We start from the raw sequence: 21,899 nt of genomic DNA on the forward strand, positions 1-21,899 counted from the left end.
ATAAATCTACTGTATAAACACTGCATGTATTTCTGCATGTAACCTTTGAAGTGTAATAAAAATGGGGAGAAACACTCCAATCTCCGGGAAAGAAGAACCCTGTTGGTCAGATTCCCTGCAATCAAAGGGACTGTCTGCTTCTCAATGCGTGTCAGGGGGAATTAAGACCCCTGAATGAGAAATCAAATCCCACAGCATTTCCTTTCATCTCTCATCGTGAATCGATAGCATGTCATAAAGTATGTTGGAGTAGACTTGGCAGATGAGGATTTCTTTTCCACACAGTTTTTTTCTCTCCTTTTTTTTTTTTTCCCCTCCCAAATTGAGAGGAGCTTCTTTGGCTCTTTCAAGCTGAAAATGTCAGTTTGATTCAAAGTCACAATGACTGGGATTCATCAGCGAATCTGTCCTTAGAAAGCAAACATTTCCGTCACCCAATTTAGTCAATTTAGGTTTCACCCTACTTGGGTGTTTGATGGATGGCCAGAGAAGCTGGCAGTGGAGTGGAGACTGGGCTTTGATGTTCAGGCCCAGACTGTTAAGACTATTCAGGTTGACTTTGATAAACCCTGTTAGAGTGTTGTTCTCTCTCTCTCTCTCTCTCTCTCTCTTTCTCTCTCGCTGTCTTTCTCTTTCTCTCTCTCATAAACCCACTCTCAGCCTCAGAGGAATAAGTGTAAGGGCAAAAACACAAGGTTGCTTTGACACGGCATTAAACTTGGATAAGTGAGTGAGGAAGGGTTGGTTGGAAGATAAATAATCATCATTCACTGATGGTGAAATCAGATCCAGACAAGGTTGTGTTGCTTAAGATCTACAATGCAATATCAGGCTTAAGTCACCATAAAACACGAGTGATGTATATCTCACCCACACTGTGAACAAATGCTTCTTTGAATGCGCTACCAAGTAAATATGAGTTCAGTCATTTAAAAAAAAAAAAAACGGATTATTAGGCAAATTTCTGGCGGCGGTGGGTACTCTACACCCACTCACCACTATCTAAATTGAAAAGAGTATTTATAACGACTTAGGGATCAGAACTTAATGGAAGCAGTCATGCATCAATTGAGTTACATAGTAATGTGCGTTGGAAACAGGCGAGATAGAGCCCCATCCTTTTAAAAGATTTTTAATTTTCTCAAATTGGCTCTTTGTGTCTGATAGAGTGTGTGTGTGTGTGTGTGTGTGTGTGTGTGTGTGTGTGTGTGTGTGTGTGTGTGTGGTGGGAGCACATAACTGATCGTTTTTAACAGACATCAGAAGGTTTATATATATATATATATATATATATATATATATACTGTATATATACTGTATATATATATATATATATATATATATATATCAGGAAAATGTTCGAAGAAAGTTGGAGCAAATAAAGATTTCACTCTAATGTAATAAGTGCTTTTCTTTAATTAGCACTAGCTAATCATGCTAGCTGAGTTGGAGCACAGATTGCCAAGTGTAATAAGAAAAGCCTGTGTAAAAGCACCCTCCCATTGTGAATGCAACAGTTCTGACTCCTTGGTTATGTTTGTAGTGTAATGTAGTAAAAAAAAAAAAAAAAGCAAATACATAAATCAGTGAACACCTTCAAGATGATATGTAAATCTAAAAACTATGTCCTCCCAAGGGGTAATTTGTTGCAGTTGTTGTCGTTCTTACTTTTTGTGACCGATGGCTTAAATATACAAGTACAAGATGAATATCCATCCGAACATCGCACTCTCGCTTGTCAGATAGAAAATAAGCAGTAACAGCCTGACAGAGAAACAAAACATTAAATGTGAATTTAAATTTTGTGGTCTAAGGGATCGGAGACGATTGTTGGAACACCTGAAAGGACAGGTCAGGATTCCTGACACTTTTAGAATGACAGGCTGAGGACTCTGGAAGCTTTGGACACTGAATCACATTCTTTAAAAGTCAATCTTGACTTTTTTGTCAGACAGAGGGACAAGAGGAAGCTGGACTAAGGAAGGAGACGGGGATGCATGGGAACGGGCGGAGGAGCCGGAGTAATGTATAGTCATTTCTTTCAAATATAAGAGGAAAAAGCTACGATCGGAAACAAGTTAACAAAAGATGGTAGAACAACATGTTCTGTTATGATATATGTGATGAAGACTTTGCCACAAAGCCTCATCTGTTGACTTGTCCTCAAATAAACTCTTTAATCACTCAGTATCTAATCCCGTTCCGATAATCCAAACTGTCAGTTTATAGAGAGAAAATGCCCAAATTCCTGTTGCTTCTCATATCTGAAACCAAGGCAAACTGTTGCCTCTACCTGATGAAAATCCGCTCACTATAATGAAACGAAGAACCCAGTCCCCACTGCACGGAGATCATCCAAAAAAGATTTGAATATGCTGGCCAAACACAAGCTGTGCCGTAAAGGTTTAACATTACGCTCCATGTGAGAAAACAAAGCAGTTTTCTCACGATTCTGACACACAAAACCATTTGATATCTTCATTGTCTTCTTTTTTGCTACAACTCAAACATCAGCAACACGCTTGTAGAGATTCTTAAAGTTGAAAAGGGCCTCAGTGTGTGAAAAGGTACACGTTTCAGCAGCAAATACGGCTCTGTGGGCAATGATCCCTCGAAGCTGCGCGCTTGCGCAATCGCGCACCGCTCGCACATTCTCAGCGCACAAGAAAATCTCTGCAGCGCGTTGACTCAGTGAGTGACAGGTGTCCAGCCAATGATACAATACAGTTCACTGAGGCTACGCAGCCAATCATAGCATTGGCAGTGCCCGCGTTTGTGCTCTCCTCGTACGCGGCGTGGATCGTGCAGGTTAGCTAGCTGACAACAGTACGGCAGAGATAAGAGATGGCGACGGGCCAGATCCGGTAGCTCAGCGGTTGAGAGGTAAACCATCGAAAATATTAAAAGTAAACTAATAGAAATTGCTGTTGTAATTTGATTCTTTTAATAAGCCATGTACCTTGCTATGCTCCCAGGTGTTGAACAGGTGTGTGCTAAGCCTGCACGACTCACGTTGCTCACCGCGATCCTCTGTGTGCTCAGGGGGCTTGCGTGTGTGCTCAGACACATGAGACATTAGAGGGAACATTGTCTGTGGGAGGTATAAATCCTGGCAGCAATAGTTCCAAGATACACAATTTAAGTCTTCTCAGGTTTGCAAGCCAATGAGCAATCATGTCCTTGAAATGACCACAGTGACTTAGTTGGAGTGCGTCTTTCTGAAGTCTCAAAACTTGAGCACTTTAAGAGCAAGAGCAGGTGATGGTGGATAATGGTCATGCCCAAACACAAACCCGTAACAAAGTTCAAACCCCATCTGTTTGTCAAGTACCAATTTAGTGTTCTGGGGTCTAAGGGGCTCATAGACGACAGTCAAAAATTCTGAGACGACAGGACAGAGCTTTTGACAGACGTGGCTCATGGCGTCTGCATGCGTGTATTTGATGATCACAGAATTTGGAACTCAGAGTCGAAATCAAGTAAAGAACTCTGTGATCTAAGAATATGACAGCGATGAAGCTGTGATATATATAGGAATTCATGTAACTGTTGAAACTTACACCAAAAAGCGATTTGTCCAGTATGGCATACAAAGATCTGCGTCAGTACCAGCATATGGACGAGGAGGAGGTTGCCTTGCTGCTTGAGTGGGAAGAGGAGCTCCGTAGTAAGTACAGGATTGACCTGAGCATTACCTTAACTGTTTCAGTGGCGCTGAACACCAGCGCTTTCATTGTGGTTCCTTAGGAAAGAGAAAAGCAACCCTGTTAAATTTTTCACCTTTCCATCTGCCTCTCCAGGTCAGCCAGCAGTAACCCTAAACTATGCTTTCGAAGTGATCAGTGTGAACAGAGATCAGAGTACAAAGAAGGTACATTCAGGCTCCACCTCATATAAAGATGCTCCACCAAAAAGACGGAACAGAGTGGAGCCTTATTGCCCCCAGAAGCGGCTGCATCAACCTAAGGCCATGGCAGAGCAGCCGGATACAAAGGAAGTAGCCGGTGCTAATCGCAGGCATTCTCCACAGCGCTTGGGTTTCCATCAGAAGTGTCACAGTGCATTTCAGGAGAATCCCAGACATGGCCCACCGCACCACCACCCATTTCAAGGGCATCCCAGAGGTGGTAAGGCACACCATGTTTTACTCCAAAGGCATCCCAGAGGTGGTTGGGTGCACCACAACCAGTTTCAGGGGCATCCCAGATGTGGCCCTGCACCCCGTGACCCGTTTCAGGGGCATCCAAGATGTGGCCCTGCACCCCGTGACCCATTTCAGGGGCATCCCAGATGTGGCCCTGCTCTCCATGTGGAGTTCCAGGGGCATCCCGCATGTGGCCCTGCATCCCGTGACGAGTTTCTGGGGCGTCCCAGACGTAGCCAGGCACTCGGTCACCAGTTTCATGGGCATCCCAGACGTGGCCTGGCCATCCCTGACGAGTTTCAGGGGCATCCCAGACGTGGTCCGACCCTCCAAAGTGCTTTTCAGGGGCATCCCAGAAGGAAGCATGTCAAACTGCACATTGCTGATAAGCCAGACAAGAAGTAAGGCTCCAGTCTCAGCAGTTACAGTTTAAGAAGAAAGCAACGTTACCGACCGTGGCAAAGGGCACATCACCCATGTGAGCCTCTTCAGTGCTGGTCAGGGACAGTAGGCACAAGGCCAAGATAAGGATTTTGAAAACCACACGGCCTTGAGAGGAAGGCATCCCCACCAATATCGGATTAACCCTCCCCCAACAACGCACACCTGGATGGCAACGTGTTCATCTACCACCACCAACAGCCCACACTCAGACACTGAGGAAATCTCTGGCCCCCCAAGTAACATCTCAAGGCCAGTAGGCTTCCAGCCAGTTCCCCATCCTTTCAATGCATGCCAAGATCAATAGGGATGTTCATGAAAATGCTGTCTCCTAGCAGCATTGAAACTGTACGAACTGTAGTCCCACAAATGACTTTGTATAAATGTTTGCTTTTTTGGACATGTGTGAGGATTTCTTTTGAACATTCTTTTGACTTGTATAAACTTTTCATGCAATTTTTCAGAGGTATATTTGAGTTTCTTTTGTTGCGATTTGAACAGATATTGTATTTTCTTCAATGTATTAAATACATTTCATCCTATTTCTTTGAGTGAGACTTTTCTTCATCAAAAAGACTCTTGTGAAATGTGTAAATGAACTGCCCAACAGCCGGTCTCTGCTTGGGTGTCGATTGCAGCTCTGTATTTTGTCAGTTGTTCGGCCAGTTCAGAGCCAGCAATGGACAGAAGTTCCTCCATCTGCTCTGCACTCATTCTAAAATACTGATGATGGCGTTGGCCGTCCAGCCTGAGCTCAGCAACGAGGTGAAGAAAATCACCTGCTCGTCTCCTTCACTGATTGAGGGGATGCATCTGAAACATTTTCTTCTCCTTCCACACCTTCTCTGTGGTCCCTCAAGTTGGGGAAGGAATGCAAGTGTTCTCCTCCTGCTTATAACCGACACTTGTGGTGATAAATTCTATCAAAAAATCACATATAGTGAGTTTAATATAACATGTTTTAATTGACATATAAAATAAATCAGGTTGTTTGTTTAGTGTGATGTTGCATGTTGAAGATAGAAACAAAATAATGATGAAAATCAAGTAGTTCTATCGAACTTTTGATTGTGATGTTTGTTCCAATGAAACCTTTGGCACGAAAGGAAACCTCACTTGTCCTCAAATAAACTCTTTAATCACTCAGTATCTAATCCTGTTCCGATAATACAAATGTCAGTTCATAGGCAGAAAATACCAAAATATCTGTTGCTTCTCATATCTGAAACCAAGGCAAACTGTTGCCTCTACCTGATGAAAATCCGCTAACATTTAATGAAATGAAAAACCCAGTCCCCACTGCGTGGAGATCATCCAAACCAGATTTGAATATGCTGACCAAACACAAGCTCTGCCGTCAAGGTTGTATATTACGCTCCATGTGAGAAAACAATGCAGTTTTCTCATGTTTCTGACACAAATAAACAGTTTTTATCTTCATTATCTTCTTACACCGTTGACCAGAAGCACAAAACATCAAATCCCATTTAGTTGGTTCCCAATCTTCAAAACTTTACCTGCAGACTGACAGCATATTTGTATTTTAATTAATTGCTGAAACATTCTTAAATCCCAACCAGCAAACTGCAAACTCTGCTACAACTTAAGTGTTAGCAACATGATTGTACTGATTCTTACAGTTGAAAAAAACCCTCAGTGTGTGAAAAGCTACACGTCACCAGTGAATACAGCTCTTTGCACTGTAAAATCAAATAGCTGCCCTGCCGTACATTCCTTTGTTAACTTTCCTAGGTTATCAACAATACGTATTTCTTACTGACATTTAGGAAGCAACAGTTACAATACTTGCATGGAGAAAATGCAACATACTCAGTGTTTAGAGTTAAGATTACTTTATTTAGAGTTATGCTCGCTCACAACAATAAGTCGCTGACACAGTCTCACTCCGACTGTGTATTCTAAGAAGAAGAACTGAGCCTGTGCAGTAGCGTTATTCAGTCTCCTGCTCTGTAACCAACATGCCAGTCCAGCCATGCACGGAAGGCGGCCTGCTAAATTAACTTTTGCACCATCGTTTTTTTCTTTTGAAGAAAAACAACAAGATCAGTAAACACGCAAGTTTGTCTGTTCATATGTTTTACTTACTGCTATGACTGTTAGCGTTTGCTAGCTAACGCTAGCGTATGTTAGCTAACATCAGCCTATTGAGGCATTCATAGATGAGGATTTGAGTCGAGTGACTTTGACTTGAGTCAGACATAAATCTCCAGATTAAGGACTTGTGACTTGCTTTTTTACAGGCACGCAGTAGTCCGACCGAGGTCACAGCTCAATGGAAAAGTCACCGTGGGGTAAAAGAGATTCAGACTCCTATTCGATAGTGGCACTGTGTCTGGCTGCCTTAAGTTGATCAGCAACTTTTTGTTAACTGATCACTGTGTTCATTTTAGAAGGAAGGCTGTTTCCTCCTCACCCCAAAAATGAGACTTATTGTAGCTCTTTTATTCGTGGTGTTTGTTATGTTGAAGCACAACGACCCTTTTATCATGATAAGTGATGAAGATCTTATATGAGCACTTTTTTCGACAAGTAATCTGATGCTTTACTCTTTCCAAGCCGGTAATCAGATTAAAGTTACTAGTCCAAAAGAGAAGAGAGGAGTCTGCATTTTATCGCTTTGGGATTCGCCCATAGTCATCAGCTTTTAGCTGTTAGCATCGCAACTTAGCTTATGATGGCAGTGAAAATTAGCTTTCACTTTTACCAAGTATGCTGCTGACTTCAATCCACTGCCAGTTTTAGTACTGAACTAAGACATGAGGTTAAGAGCTAAAAGTCAGCTACTGGACGTACAGACACAAAAAAAAAAGGTATTGATCATGTTGTCTCACTTTTCTTCCAGTTTTGTGTTCTGGGGTCTAAGGGGCTCATAGACGACAGTCAAAAATTCTGAGACGACAGGACAGGACTTTTGACAGACGTGGCTCATGGCGTCTGCATGCGTGTATTTGATGATCACAGAATTTAGAACTCAGAGTCGAAATCAAGTAAAGAACTCTGTGATCTAAGAATATGACAGCGATGAAGCTGTGATATATATAGGAATTCATGTAACTGTTGAAACTTACACCAAAAAGCGATTTGTCCAGTATGGCATACAAAGATCTGCGTCAGTACCAGCATATGGACGAGGAGGAGGTTGCCTTGCTGCTTGAGTGGGAAGAGGAGCTCCGTAGTAAGTACAGGATTGACCTGAGCAGTACCTTAACTGTTTCAGTGGCGCTGAACACCAGCGCTTTCATTGTGGTTCCTTAGGAAAGAGAAAAGCAACCCTGTTAAATTTTTCACCTTTCCATCTGCCTCTCCAGGTCAGCCAGCAGTAACCCTAAACTATGCTTTCGAAGTGATCAGTGTGAACAGAGATCAGAGTACAAAGAAGGTACATTCAGGCTCCACCTCATATAAAGATGCTCCACCAAAAAGACGGAACAGAGTGGAGCCTTATTGCCCCCAGAAGCGGCTGCATCAACCTAAGGCCATGGCAGAGCAGCCGGATACAAAGGAAGTAGCCGGTGCTAATCGCAGGCATTCTCCACAGCGCTTGGGTTTCCATCAGAAGTGTCACAGTGCATTTCAGGAGAATCCCAGACATGGCCCACCGCACCACCACCCATTTCAAGGGCATCCCAGAGGTGGTAAGGCACACCATGGTTTACTCCAAAGGCATCCCAGAGGTGGTTGGGTGCACCACAACCAGTTTCAGGGGCATCCCAGATGTGGCCCTGCACCCCGTGACCCGTTTCAGGGGCATCCAAGATGTGGCCCTGCACCCCGTGACCCATTTCAGGGGCATCCCAGATGTGGCCCTGCTCTCCATGTGGAGTTCCAGGGGCATCCCGCATGTGGCCCTGCATCCCGTGACGAGTTTCTGGGGCGTCCCAGACGTAGCCAGGCACTCGGTCACCAGTTTCATGGGCATCCCAGACGTGGCCTGGCCATCCCTGACGAGTTTCAGGGGCATCCCAGACGTGGTCCGACCCTCCAAAGTGCTTTTCAGGGGCATCCCAGAAGGAAGCATGTCAAACTGCACATTGCTGATAAGCCAGACAAGAAGTAAGGCTCCAGTCTCAGCAGTTACAGTTTAAGAAGAAAGCAACGTTACCGACCGTGGCAAAGGGCACATCACCCATGTGAGCCTCTTCAGTGCTGGTCAGGGACAGTAGGCACAAGGCCAAGATAAGGATTTTGAAAACCACACAGCCTTGAGAGGAAGGCATCCCCACCAATATCGGATTAACCCTCCCCCAACAACGCACACCTGGATGGCAACGTGTTCATCTACCACCACCAACAGCCCACACTCAGACACTGAGGAAATCTCTGGCCCCCCAAGTAACATCTCAAGGCCAGTAGGCTTCCAGCCAGTTCCCCATCCTTTCAATGCATGCCAAGATCAATAGGGATGTTCATGAAAATGCTGTCTCCTAGCAGCATTGGAACTGTACGAACTGTAGTCCCACAAATGACTTTGTATAAATGTTTGCTTTTTTGGACATGTGTGAGGATTTCTTTTGAACATTCTTTTGACTTGTATAAACTTTTCATGCAATTTTTCAGAGGTATATTTGAGTTTCTTTTGTTACGATTTGAACAGATATTGTATTTTCTTCAATGTATTAAATACATTTCATCCTATTTCTTTGAGTGAGACTTTTCTTCATCAAAAAGACTCTTGTGAAATGTGTAAATGAACTGTCCAACAGCCGGTCTCTGCTTGGGTGTCGATTGCAGCTCTGTATTTTGTCAGTTGTTCGGCCAATTCAGAGCCAGCAATGGACAGAAGTTCCTCCATCTGCTCTGCACTCATTCTAAAATACTGATGATGGCGTTGGCCGTACAGCCTGAGCTCAGCAACGAGGTTAAGAAAATCACCTGCTCGTCTCCTTCACTGATTGAGGGGATGCATCTGAAACATTTCCTTCTCCTTCCACACCTTCTCTGTGGTCCCTCAAGTTGGGGAAGGAATGCAAGTGTTCTCCTCCTGCTTATAACCGACACTTGTGGTGATAAATTCTATCAAAAAATCACATATAGTGAGTTTAATATAACATGTTTTAATTGACATATAAAATAAATCAGGTTGTTTGTTGAGTGTGATGTTGCATGTTGAAGATAAAAACAAAATAATGATGAAAATCAAGTAGTTCTATCGGACTTTTGATTGTGATGTTTGTTCCAATGAAACCTTTGGCACGAAAGGAAACCTCACTTGTCCTCAAATAAACTCTTTAATCACTCAGTATCTAATCCCGTTCTATTAATACAAATGTCAGTTCATAGGAAGAAAATTCCAAAATATCTGTTGCTTCTCATATCTGAAACCAAGGCAAACTGTTGCCTCTACCTGATGAAAATCCGCTAACATTTAATGAAATGAAAAACCCAGTCCCCACTGCGTGGAGATCATCCAAACCAGATTTGAATATGCTGACCAAACACAAGCTCTGCCGTCAAGGTTGTATATTACGCTACCTGTTGGAATACAAAGCTGTTTACCCGCAAGTTCTCAGTGTTTAGACGGAGATGCTGAACTAGTTGCGATATACAATATTTTCCAAAACAACTGACCAGTTGACAATCATGTTCTTGACACTGCACTTGCGATTTAGCCTCCATAGTTATTGTCGAAACTTGTGCATCCAGGCAAGAGCAGGTGATAGTTCAGAATGTTTCAGGAGCACCAATACAATCCCCTGGTCAGATTAACTCTCAACTGCTCGTCAAGTTGAGACTTTTGAGACGGGGATGGAAAAGACAATGGATGATGTTGTGGTTCTCTTCAAGTAAAGGTACAATCGTGAGGGACTCTATTTCAGTGAGCAGTCTGGATTGTCTTTCGATAATTATGATAAGCACATTATTTTCAAGCAACATTTCCAAGACAATTCGCAATAATCTCATCTTCAATAAATTGTTGAAACCCCTTCATTCTGCATAAAAACAATGACTGCATTGCAACTCTCTGCTGAAATATGTTTTGTTTCCGTTAACAAGTTGAGACCGCATGTGCGTCGAGAGCTCAACCTCTAGAATGTAAAACCTAATTCCCGAGCTAATGCCTCCAGTAAATGAATATTTAAACCCGACCAAATCTGTCCTCCACGCAAACTCAATTGCAGCATTTTCTCTGAGCCCTTTGTAAGTTTCCAGGCTTGCCTCTTCAGAAGCAGAGCATGTTCAAATCAATGACTCACACAGCCCTCCTGATCACACTCAATCTCTCCTATAAGCTACAAGCACACAATGAGGTTCTTAGGTGGGGGCTAAAGCTAATCCCATCCCACGACATTTTTATTTCTCCATCTGACCTACTGAGTCATTTTAGGCCCTCTTACACCTCAATCTGTGCTGTGATGAAATGAATGCTGTGACTGAGGAGATTCATTCATGGCTGTATGATTGCAAACATGACAGATTATATCCAGGGAAAGAGGTGAAATGGCTTTTTGAATGCAGTTCTGGAGAGAATGAATAGCTGTTTTACTACATTACTGTATCATACAACAGGTGAAGAAGCCAAAGGGCTCTGAAACAAGTTTATTTTGCACAAGAAAAAAAAAAAGAATTTACTGTTATGAATGACCTCTACGGCTTGCAACACACATCGGTTTTTAACCTTCTATTGCAAAAAAGACGGGGCTTAAAGGCGAAACATGACATATCAACTAAATCAGAAGGTCAAGTGAGCAAACTTTTGATGTACAATGAAAAAGTGTTGCCCAGAGGGCCAAAAAAAAAAAATAAAGAAATTCTCTGCCTAATCTTTTCTAATTTATCTAAAAAGAAAATGACTTGTGGCACACAGCTATCTATGGAAGGAATGGAGATTTCAATCTCACTTTGAATCTTACCAAAAAAGCAGAAAATGTCTGAAAGTTTGAGATTCTTGTTAATTGAATGAAAATGTAGGGACAACACGCACACAAAAAAAAAAGATACAGGGCTGTAATTTCATAGTGTATTGTGTGTAGCAGATTAAGAAAAAATCCCTGTTTAGGAGCAGGTTGCCATTATTTTCCATGCTTGATTTTACTTCCAACTCTCACTGGAAATGAAAAGGATTTCTTTTTTTTTTTATCTGAATGTTCAGTGGAGGTCCAGTGTGTCTGTGTTTGTGAGCAGGGATTAAGAGTCGCATACAGATTTGAGTAGTTTACCCTAGCTAAAATCCAGCTTGACCCAAGCTTTAGATGAGAACTGTTCCTGCACACTCTTTAAGACAAACACACACACACACACACACACACACACACACACACACACACACACAAATCAGAGCATGCGTGAGTCTGCAGGACACTTCACACGTGTGAGTGTAAAAAAGATTCCTAGAAAGTAGAGCTCACCTGTCTCATTTACCCTGACAGGCTCCTGCACTGCTGCAGCTCAGGCACGGCTGGGTGATCGTCGCAGGGTGTTGTATCTGCTGCAGAGTGCAGGTTTTTTTTTTTTTTTTTTCTTCAGAAAACAGGCTCAGTATTGTCAGCAAGAACACTTTGTGTCCTGTGCAATATTAGAATTTTATAAAACTTGCTTTAAACCTGAAGAAATGGATTCATAACTGATTAACAATTATCGAAATGTGATGAATAGCTGAAAAATCCACTTTTTGTGTGTGTGTGTGTGTGTGTGTGTGTGTGTGTTCGTGAGGGATTTCCTAAAACGATTTCATCCCCCTGCAGCAGATCAGATATTTCATTATACTGAATGAATAAACAATCATAGTGCATGCATGAAAGTATCTCTGCTTCAATCCTGGAGATATGAAGCCAGGCGATTCTCTCACATGCGAGTGTCTAGTTCTGTGTTTACTGTTGAGGCGGTTTAATCAGTTTCAAGGCTTCTTTGAGGAATGTGCGCATGTGTAATCCATATTAGGCAGAAAGCTTTATTAGAAGCCACAAGGTAAAAAGCCAATTGGCATCCTTTTTTAGACGGTGGCGAGAAAAGCCGGTGTCAGCTCAATGAATATTCAGATAGAAGCGGAGCCTCGAGGGGACATGGAGCAGCACCAATCTTTTATCAGTCATCCTCCCAGCATGGCCATAACCTATTCAAAGCAATCCAAATCTTTCCCTACATTGCTGAATCCCTCTTTCCTTTGTGTCTTGTCCTGTTTTGCCGTGCGCTAACGTTCCTGTAACATTTACAGTGTGCAGTGCTACAGCTACAGGGGTTTATCACTCTCTTCCTCTCTCTCTCTCCTCTCTGTTTTCTCCCAGCTGTACATTCTCCCGTGTAGGGGAATAATAAGATCCAGCAGCGGTGTGTGGCCATGTGCGTCGCATTGTATAGGAGTGCTGTGATTAATCGAGCTTGCCAAATGGAAAATGAAATGCCAGCAAGGCCATGCTGCTCAGCAAGCTGTTAGTGTTTGTTTGAGAGTGAAACAGAGATGAGCACACATGATCGACTTTCTGACTTTTCCAGGTTCTTGCTCCTGGCAGTCTGCCACAGAGACTTCAGTCATCCAATGGAAGAAGACGGTCTTAATTGACTTGCAGGACTCTGCTGGTGTACATTCAGTGATAGTACGGTGGATATATAAATGTTCTCTCACACACACACCCCTGCACCTCAATAATCACAGACGGATGAGCAATTTGAGCGTTGACGAGAATGAAAGAGGACGATTCGTGCTAGAAAAGCTGATGGAAACTGACACTTTGCGCAAAAAAAAAAAAAAAAAAGCGTGTGACAGTTCTTTCAGCTTTTAAAACCCAAGCAAATGCATGACACCTTCAACCAAATGAACCGCAATCTGTTTCACACCTCCAGGAGACCAAATGTCACACACACTTATGAGACGACAAACAGTAACATTTCACATTGAGCTGGTCCTTCCCGTAGGAGCTGTTTAGCAGGCTGTGCGCTTGTGGAATGGATCCTTTGGGTGCTATAGCAATCCTTCATGGAGACAGGGGGAAAACAAGAAAACCAAGCAGGTCTCTTTATGTAAAAGGTAGGATTGGTCTGCCCGGAAATACTGCTGTTATAGTTATGAATGAGCTGTAAAATAAATAAAAGGCTAAGAGGTCAATTCCACTTCAAAACCCAACATCACTTCAACACGGCACAGATCTGCTTTGTATATAAATTGTGTTTGACTATCCACACTTTGATTAATCTGAATGAACTCAAGAATGAATAAAACATACCGGACTGAGCGGAGCCGGAGAATTACAGTCAGTTGTAACCCGTAAACCACTTTTCATGGCTTTTCTATAAGCCTATCAAATGGTAATGATATGCATTAACCCTCCAACACACACACACACACACACACACACACACACACACACACACACACACACACACACACACACACACACTCCCAGAGCGACCACTATACGACCCAAGATGCACTATCATAAAATATACCGGCAAATCATTTTCTAAAAGCTTACATCAAATGTACTTTTGTGGGCATCTGCTGAACTGCTTTATCTGTCGGAAATGTTGTGAGGATTACCCAAATTACACATTTCATAATCCCATCATGGTCGTGCCCTTTTACATTGGCGACCATGAACATTGACATGCTTTCTCCCAGCGGCAAGACAAAGGCTTGCCATTACATATTAGATTACCCCCAATGCCAAATGTAATATAGGTCCCTTCAGAATCAGACATTTGCTCTTAGATGATAAGCTGGCAATGCAGGATCGAGTCCACGAAAAGAAAAAAAAAGATGTCAGAAAACGAGGGAGCGAAGAGTAGATAATGAAAAAAAACCATCATCCATTCTCCTTGAGAGGCAGTTATCCCTTTTTGTTTGTACACCATGTCCTAAAGGAATTATTCTACTGTTGAGGACATGAAAACAAAAGCATCAAGCATGGAAAGAAATCTGTGGTGTGATGCTGTTACACCCCCCCCCCCCAAAAAAAAAGAAAAACAAAAAGAAAGAAAGAAAACAACCCCAAAACAAACCAATTCCCCTTTTTGGAAAATAAAAAAGGCAACTCTTTCCATCAAACTCTTAAGAGAATAACTCCCTGCGACGTTTTTGATGGGTTAATGTGTGCACAGATAAAACCCACAGCTCAGTCTCATTGCTGCCTAATACAGCATAATGGAGAGAGTCAGGCTCCCAGCATGACAGCGCAAGGATCCACCGTGGTGATAGGCTAATGAAACAAAGAGCCCTAGGCGAACTGTTATACCCACGGAGGAAAAACACATTTACATCTGCTGAGCTAATTTCTAATGCAGCTCTGAGAGCAAAGACCTTATGCATCATGTGTGCGATGTAGCAAACACTGTGTGAATACACAATAGTGGCACTACAGAGGAAGGACACCGCCGTTTGTATGGGAGAGCAGCCAAACTCATACACGTTTCATCAGTGTACGCATAGAGAGTATACACACATATATAAACTCCAGTCCCTAAACTAGGCCACAGGGTGGTTTACTTTACTGCAGACTTCCAGATAAAACAGAGCGGCGCCCTGACCCCCTCAGCATCTGTAGCTGAACAGCAGGCCTGGCTAACAAAGTGCCACAGAGGATGGAGGCAGGAGGCAGGCTGAGCCTCTGATTGATCTGCGGGGTAATTGGCTGGGAGTCAGTGAAACAGCCAAAGGACAGAAATATCAGCCATCCTGCTGGATGGTGGGTTAAGTTCCACAGGGTGATAAACTCTGACTGGTTGTCCCCCGAGTGAAGGCTCGTTGTCTGATAAGCAGGCGGACATTCTGTGCCGGGTTTCTTTTTTTTTTTTTTTTTTCCTGCATGGAGGGAAGGAGCGAGGTGTGATATCAGAGCAGGATGGGAAAAGAGTCAAGTGAAGCAGAAGTGGAGCTGAATAAGAACGAGCAGAGCAAGCGTTAACAAGTCAGTAATGGTAGTCACATCCTTGTGAGGCGGTTTATACCCCAGACACTGGAGGGTAAAGTAAAAGCCAATAAGCTACAATTATTGCCGTTGTTATGGACTCTCGGTTCCCTGCACTGCCAAGATAGGCTACTGTGACCATTGGTGCAAATTAGGACAGTGGAATAAACAGAATTTGTGTTTGTGGCTAGTTCTTTTTCAAAGATCATTCCAAGCGCATGAAACTGATGGTTTTGTCCATTCTATGATAGTCCGCAGTTGAGGAAAATCAAAGAATGCACTGTCACATCTCTTTTCCAGCTTTTTCCATGCCTTTCTACCTGAGTTCTACTCAAAGTGCTTTACTGTACCGCCTAATTCACCCATTTACATTCACAGCACATTCAAACACTGATAATGGACGCTGTCATGCAATGTGCCGACCTACTCAGTCTAGTCTTGTTGTGTCAGCGGGTGCCAGGTAACAATACAGTGGAGGATGATTCAGGTGTGTGTGTGTGTGTGTGTGTGTGTGTGTGTGTGTGTCTCAGAGCTTAATCCATTCGATACAGAGTCTATTTTGTTTTCCCCTTAAATCATTTCAGCTCAATCTAGTTTCATAAAAGAGTTAAAAGTCTCACCACCACAAAAATCAGCCAGATATGCCAGCAAAGCTGAGGGGAAACGGTGAGTTCAGATACGGACAAGAGTACATTTTATCGTGATCAGGCGCTTATCTCGGTCCGCTTAGGCTGATTTTAACATGGTGTAAAAGTCTAGGATCTAGTCTCATGACCTTATGCCATGAGATGTTTTAATATTTCAATTCTACCTCAAGTCTACACCCAAACTAAGTGTGTAACCTTCGAGGGGAACTTCAGAAATAATTTTCAACGTGATCTCACAACAATGTAAATGAATAGCGCCCCACTTTTAAGGACATTTTGCTAGCCATGTCTACCCAAGCTTGTTTTTCCATGTGTCACGCCCCCTAATTATGATTGGCGTGCCCACAAAACATCATTTGCGATGATTGTTTCCACCATGGCGGCTAAGTATGAACAAAAAAAATCTCATTTATCAACCAAGCTGTGCACTTAAGTGTGTTTCTGAAGAAGTTTTTTTGTGAGAAACAGGCAATGCAGTAACAGAACCTTCTTTCATATTTAGACAGATTTCTGGTTCAACCAAACTCTTATAAGCCAGTCTCATCCCGCTACTTTCAGCTGTCATACGTACCGGTGAAACTCAGTAGAAGAAGTCGCGTTCGGCTTCTGTCATAAGTGTCCATGAGCTTTCCAGTAAAATGCTGAATATTAGTCTGAGCAGCAAATAATGCCAATGGCAGCCACACTCAAAATGCTGGGAATTCCTTTTCTCCACAGTTGAGAACGCAGTATCTGAGATCGGTTTTGAAGTGCTGTATTTAAGGTCCGGTTTGGTTCAGGCACAAAATTGTCAGAGATTGGAAAATATGAGGGTTCGGGTTGTAATGAAATGAAATTATTAACCAACATCAGACCCTAAAGTCTCGCTACATGAAAGAGACTAAACTGTATTTTATGTCACGCAGGAAGCACAAAACACGTCCTGATATCACGCCAAATGACGAAAGAAATGACATGCTATTCACACGCATTATCCGTTGCCATAACTCGTCAACTTGGCGGGTGCATTTCTACTAGAGAAACCACTACCGAAACTATGAAAAATGATAAACCAGAATTATTCTTCAGGTTAGAGAGGGTCTGCATAGCTGGATCTTTAGAGTGCTACTAATGGACGTGTGTTCAAAGGTAAAGTGATTTTGCATTCACAGGGATCTGCTGTGCACTACGTAGAGAGAGAGCGTAAACCAGCCACAGCAGGAAGAGAGGCTAAAGTGAGAGAAGAAAAGAAACAGTGTTAACTGAAAAAGAGAGAGAGAGGGAGAGAGATTTAGAGAGTGAGGGTGCGACCGACCTCTTCCACAGCTGCAGGAGGTGTGCCTGCAATGCTAAGTCACTCCATCCATCTCAACCTGCTAAAACAGAGGCAGTGAAGAGTGTCCTGAGTGAAGCTCAAACTTGACAACACTCATTCTTCCTCAACACAAACAACCAATACAATTTTTTTTGGTGTGTGTGTGTGTGTGTGTGTGTGTGTGTGTGTGTGTGTGTGTATGAAATCAAATCAGTGAGACAGCCAAAAGGCTAAACTGCCTGTTTCTTTTGTCTTGCACCTTTATTTTTTGATTGAGATGCTAAAAAATAGACTGCATTCTCTGTGCCAAAGCCCTCTAGCTGATAGCATTACTTTGGGGAAATTGCATTACACATGAGGAGCATACCTACGCTGTGAGTCATGAAGAGCTATATATTTACCCAGTAAAAGACAGACCCATAACTATCAGAGAAAGAGTAGGCAGCTAAGAACAATCGCAAAAAAACAACAACCCCAGAGAATGTGACGAGCACTGCTCAGGAGTTTGTTAATGGCAATGAACATTAGAATAGAAAACTGGGAGGATTTTTTTTATTATTATTTGTGTTTTGTTTTGTGTGATTATGCAAGTACTTTATTCAGGCAAATATACTCTTTAATGAGATTTCTGACCAAAAAATGCACCACAGGATATTTCTCCTTATTAATTTCATCAAACTTCGACCACTGTTCAAGCGTAGTAAATGAATTTACACTCTCGCGCACTCATCAATTGAATGTACGAGTTGAGCAGTTTCTCAATAAGAAAAAAGCCACTCTGCAACCAAATGGCGTTATTTATCATTAAGTTGCACCAAAAAATATGTAAGCAGAAGTTTGACATTTTAGTCATTTTCTTATGACAGCAATTTTTTGGAAAGAAAATCGTCTGAGAGACGTCACTGGATTCATCTGTGCAAACACGTAGGTTTTCAGCTTTTAAAAGCAGAACAATCCCATCTCCATGTTGAGCAGATGAGGAATTGCCCGTGTTTTTTGGCGCGTTGTGTTCAACGTCTCGACACCGTCATCACACAGGCAAGATGTGAAAGGTGTAGTCAAAGTGTAGCATGTTCAGCTTGTGAACAATCTTTGGTAGCCGTAGTAAAAGCAGCATAACGGACAGTGATGGTGTTTCTTTTGTATTTTTTGCAGAGACTGCATGATGTTGCAGTGCCGCTGCTTGAACACAGACGGGTTGAATTTGGAGCTGAAAGGGGAGGAAGTTGCGGAAAGGTGACAAACTTTCCATTTATATATAGTTTTTGATATTGTAGCTCTAATCGCTTGTTGTGTATTTGTGTCCGAGATTGGACGCAGTGGAAGTACTACGGATGATCCCGTTCACCGTAAATACCCGTTTGTACTGCAGGGGCATTCAACCCACAAGTGAATGCAGATAAAAGCTGTTCCCTCTGCAAGAAAGAGCTGAGTGTTTGCAGGCTTTTTGGCCGGTAGAAATGGGACTCAAGCAAATTCTTGTTGCTCTACCTAAGTGAGAGGAAAACAATGACTTTCAAGGCCACAGTGAGCGCTCCCTACCATCAGTGTTTAACCATTTGTCATTTTCATTGCAGTGTGCACTTGCTATGTTGTGCAATAAAACAAGTTCCTTGAATCACCTCAATACTGACTGAAGTGGAAGGTGTCAAAAACCGGCCTTTTTACTGTCAAATACCTGTTAGACTGTCTCCCTTTCTGCCAAGCTTTTACATTATTCAAACTCATAAATTGTGAGTGTGTGTGTGTACAGATGCAGCTTAACACAAAGTGACTCAAAACATTTAAATGTTGGGGGGTTGCCACAGCCGAATAGTTTTGGAGACAGACGTAAAACAGTGGAAGTAATTGAATGTTCTGCACATCCCTGACAGTGGTGCTGCCGTCATCAGTTCCCACCCGAAGACTGAAGAGTCCATCTCTTCAGTTTAATTTTCTATTTTCCAGTTTGAGCCCATCTAGGTTCAATAATAGTCTCATATATCCTATTCCAGCTATAATCTAAAATATCATTTTATTTCAAATTGATTCCAGTGCGGCTCGAGCTCAGTTGGGCTGCAAAGCACTTAAATCAATCAGTGTCAAAGTAGATCTTTTACGTTATAAAACATAATGGAGCAGTGCAACATACAGGAAGCCCATCAGCTGATAGTGTTCCACGTAACTTTCAAATCCAATTTCATTCTAAATATAATTTGATATGCTCTTTAAACACCAAAAATATAATAATGTTTTACGTATAAACTAATATTCCTATAAGGACAGTTGAGATAAACATCGCATCTATGATAGAGTAGAAAGGCCAGTGGACTGTGACGCGTATTTCTTTACTTCCTCACAACATTCTCATAAAAGTGATGATATATTAGTGGTCAAAGGATCAAGGACACAACTACTGCCATACAGCAGCATCTGCCTCACCATCAGGTCTTGGCGTTGCAAACAGCTAAGTGCAGGGAGCACGAGGGGGAGAACTTGCAGCTTCCATTTGCTCTGGCTTTGGCTAAAGGTGGTGAAACACCACTTAATACCACTCTAGTGTGTTCTAATGTTGTGATGTCCAAAAATGAGCCCAACAGCAAGCCAGAGTGCTGCTGTTTTCATCAGTTTGCTTGACTTTTTATCATTCTAACTACAAGACCGCCTGTCACTGTGTATTTTTCTTGCTTTCTGTACTGACCTCCAGCAGCGATCGCGTATGAATTGACTTCAAAAGACAGAAAGCTGAGTCATAATACATCTGCTCCATCTGTATCAACCGAATGACTAAAAATAGCACAAAGGCAAAATGGCTCATTCTAACACTTTTAAAAGTTGACACGATTTGTGTAGAAAAATTAATCATCTTCATCAAAGGCAAAAAGAAAAAAGAAAAAGAAAAACTCAAACACATTCTTCTTTTACTTCTCTTGTGGGGCTCAAGCCTTTTTCTGCTGACAGCTCGTCATCTGCTCTCTTAATTGACCCAACAGCCTTTCTGTATATGGATGTGATTGTGGAGCAGTAGAATCTGATGACTTACTTGGTACGAGGTCACAACTTTAGGGTTGGGTATACAGCGTCTTTGCTTTTCTTTAAGACGACTCCCTTAATCGTTTGTTAGATTCAACCTGTGAGGTTAATAACCTGTTATATTTGAGTTTCTTTATTTGCTAAGTCTCAGCAGTGTCATTGCTATTGTGAAAAGATTGTGCCCACCGTAGCTTGTAGGAAGCACAGCTGCTTGCTTGTACCTGTAAGGAACGTATTAGTGCTGAAATCACTTCTTTTTGCTGAAGAGACTACAGTTAGCTTTAGCAGTTAGAAGGCTCAGCTAATAAGCTAAGGCTACAGGCTAGAGGTCCTGTTTCAAACATAAATGGAAGAATTGGGAATGTCTTCACTGTTGCACCGAAATAATCTTTTACATTCACTTAAAAATTTTCATTTTATCATGCGGGAGAATATGTGGAGAAGAGCCCAGCAACACTAGCAGGTAGAAGCCAATGAAACATCAACAAGATCATATTTTGATCGATTTTACTTCAGCCAGTTGTATCAAACGTGGTTGGATGAGCCTTGATACCAATCCCGAGGAGTGGCTTGGATTATCTTTAGTGAAATGACGTTGATTGGATTTGGTGGACTTTTATTTTTTTGGTTTACTTCCAGGGCCTTGGATGTAAAAATGATGTAAAAACACAGAAAGAAAGGAAAAAAAGCCCACCTCTGTTCTTCACACAGACAGAATGTTCAAGCCTGACATGTACTTTAGACTGTATATAGAGCAGGTCAAATTTAATCTATGCAACCACACACCCATAACCAAACTGTGGTGTAAATGCAGCGTGGTAGTGTCCTCACACCTCTCAGTTGTATTATGGTTTTGTATTTTGTGAATTGATTTATTAAAAAGGAGATCTACTCTGGATTTTCATAAACACGCTATGACGATATCCTCTCTCTAATTTGCAGAACACACAACTTGGCAGGGATGAAAAAAAGAGCGTTTTTAGAAGTTCCATGACGCAAGCACATACCGGTTATGAGGCATCTGAGAGTAATTTGCTTGACAAAGAAAATTGCGCATCGCTGAGCCAGCCAATGATTTAGTCAGGGCTGAAACTCTAGTGTTTGTCACAGCAACTTTTCTTACTTCCTCTGATATCACATACAGTACATTAAATATCTGCAGACTTTAAATGCCTCCTAGTAGCTCAACATTTCACGTGACTAGATATTGTGCGATTCCAGTGGCTAATTCTTCATTCAGTGGCAGCGATGTTTCTGTACATTCACACCGGAAGAGACGATGAACGCCTCCTACACTCATCCATTTTCTGTGCGCGTCTTCAATGACTGCTGGAATGAAGTGGGCATAAAACTTCAGTCAAAGCATTTATGAAATGAGCAATCATGTGGTGTATAGAATTTAGCTCCTATGGTTCCCAAAGACTCTTAGTTCCAAAGCACAATGGATCGCTACTACTGTGGATTTTCATTCATTCCGAAACATAGAACCTTCTAAAGGTTCA

General features: G+C 42.2%; 3 protein-coding genes and 1 long non-coding RNA gene across 6 annotated transcripts in view; 3 read left to right on the plus strand and 1 right to left on the minus strand.

Moving 5' to 3' along the window:
- The window catches only part of LOC147241632 (uncharacterized), a 79,087-nt gene that overhangs the window by 42,305 nt on the left and 14,883 nt on the right, over nt 1–21,899 (plus strand). Inside the window, exon 3 of the long non-coding RNA XR_015111083.1 lies at nt 18,541–18,621. This is a non-coding gene — a long non-coding RNA (uncharacterized LOC147241632). The remainder of the gene's footprint in view (nt 1–18,540; nt 18,622–21,899) is intronic.
- Nucleotides 1–21,899, minus strand: part of neto1l (neuropilin (NRP) and tolloid (TLL)-like 1, like) — a 70,401-nt gene that overhangs the window by 41,499 nt on the left and 7,003 nt on the right. The gene's annotated exons all lie outside the window — the stretch shown is intronic.
- On the plus strand, nt 3,424–5,096 carry LOC147241634 (uncharacterized). The gene is made up of 2 exons (XM_086192313.1): nt 3,424–3,667; nt 3,801–5,096. Exons 1-2 carry the CDS (start codon nt 3,583–3,585, stop codon nt 4,547–4,549), a joined length of 834 nt encoding a protein of 277 aa, XP_086048439.1. The 5' UTR covers nt 3,424–3,582; the 3' UTR covers nt 4,550–5,096.
- LOC147241635 (uncharacterized) lies at nt 7,533–9,223 on the plus strand. The gene is made up of 2 exons (XM_086192312.1): nt 7,533–7,781; nt 7,915–9,223. Exons 1-2 carry the CDS (start codon nt 7,697–7,699, stop codon nt 8,661–8,663), a joined length of 834 nt encoding a protein of 277 aa, XP_086048438.1. The 5' UTR covers nt 7,533–7,696; the 3' UTR covers nt 8,664–9,223.

Source organism: Aulostomus chinensis, chromosome 21 (genome assembly GCF_037954235.1).
Source record: "Aulostomus chinensis isolate RoL2024-O1b breed Wild chromosome 21, RoL_Achi_v1.0, whole genome shotgun sequence".
Lineage (NCBI taxonomy): Eukaryota > Metazoa > Chordata > Actinopteri > Syngnathiformes > Aulostomidae > Aulostomus > Aulostomus chinensis.

Bases quoted from the DNA above. Each gene is read 5' to 3' on its own strand.
- LOC147241634 (XM_086192313.1), top strand. From the start codon at position 3,583: ATGGCATACAAAGATCTGCGTCAGTACCAGCATATGGACGAGGAGGAG. The intron at 3,668-3,800 runs GTAAGTACAGGA...CTGCCTCTCCAG, and splicing joins GTGGGAAGAGGAGCTCCGTA to GTCAGCCAGCAGTAACCCTA.
- LOC147241635 (XM_086192312.1), top strand. From the start codon at position 7,697: ATGGCATACAAAGATCTGCGTCAGTACCAGCATATGGACGAGGAGGAG. The intron at 7,782-7,914 runs GTAAGTACAGGA...CTGCCTCTCCAG, and splicing joins GTGGGAAGAGGAGCTCCGTA to GTCAGCCAGCAGTAACCCTA.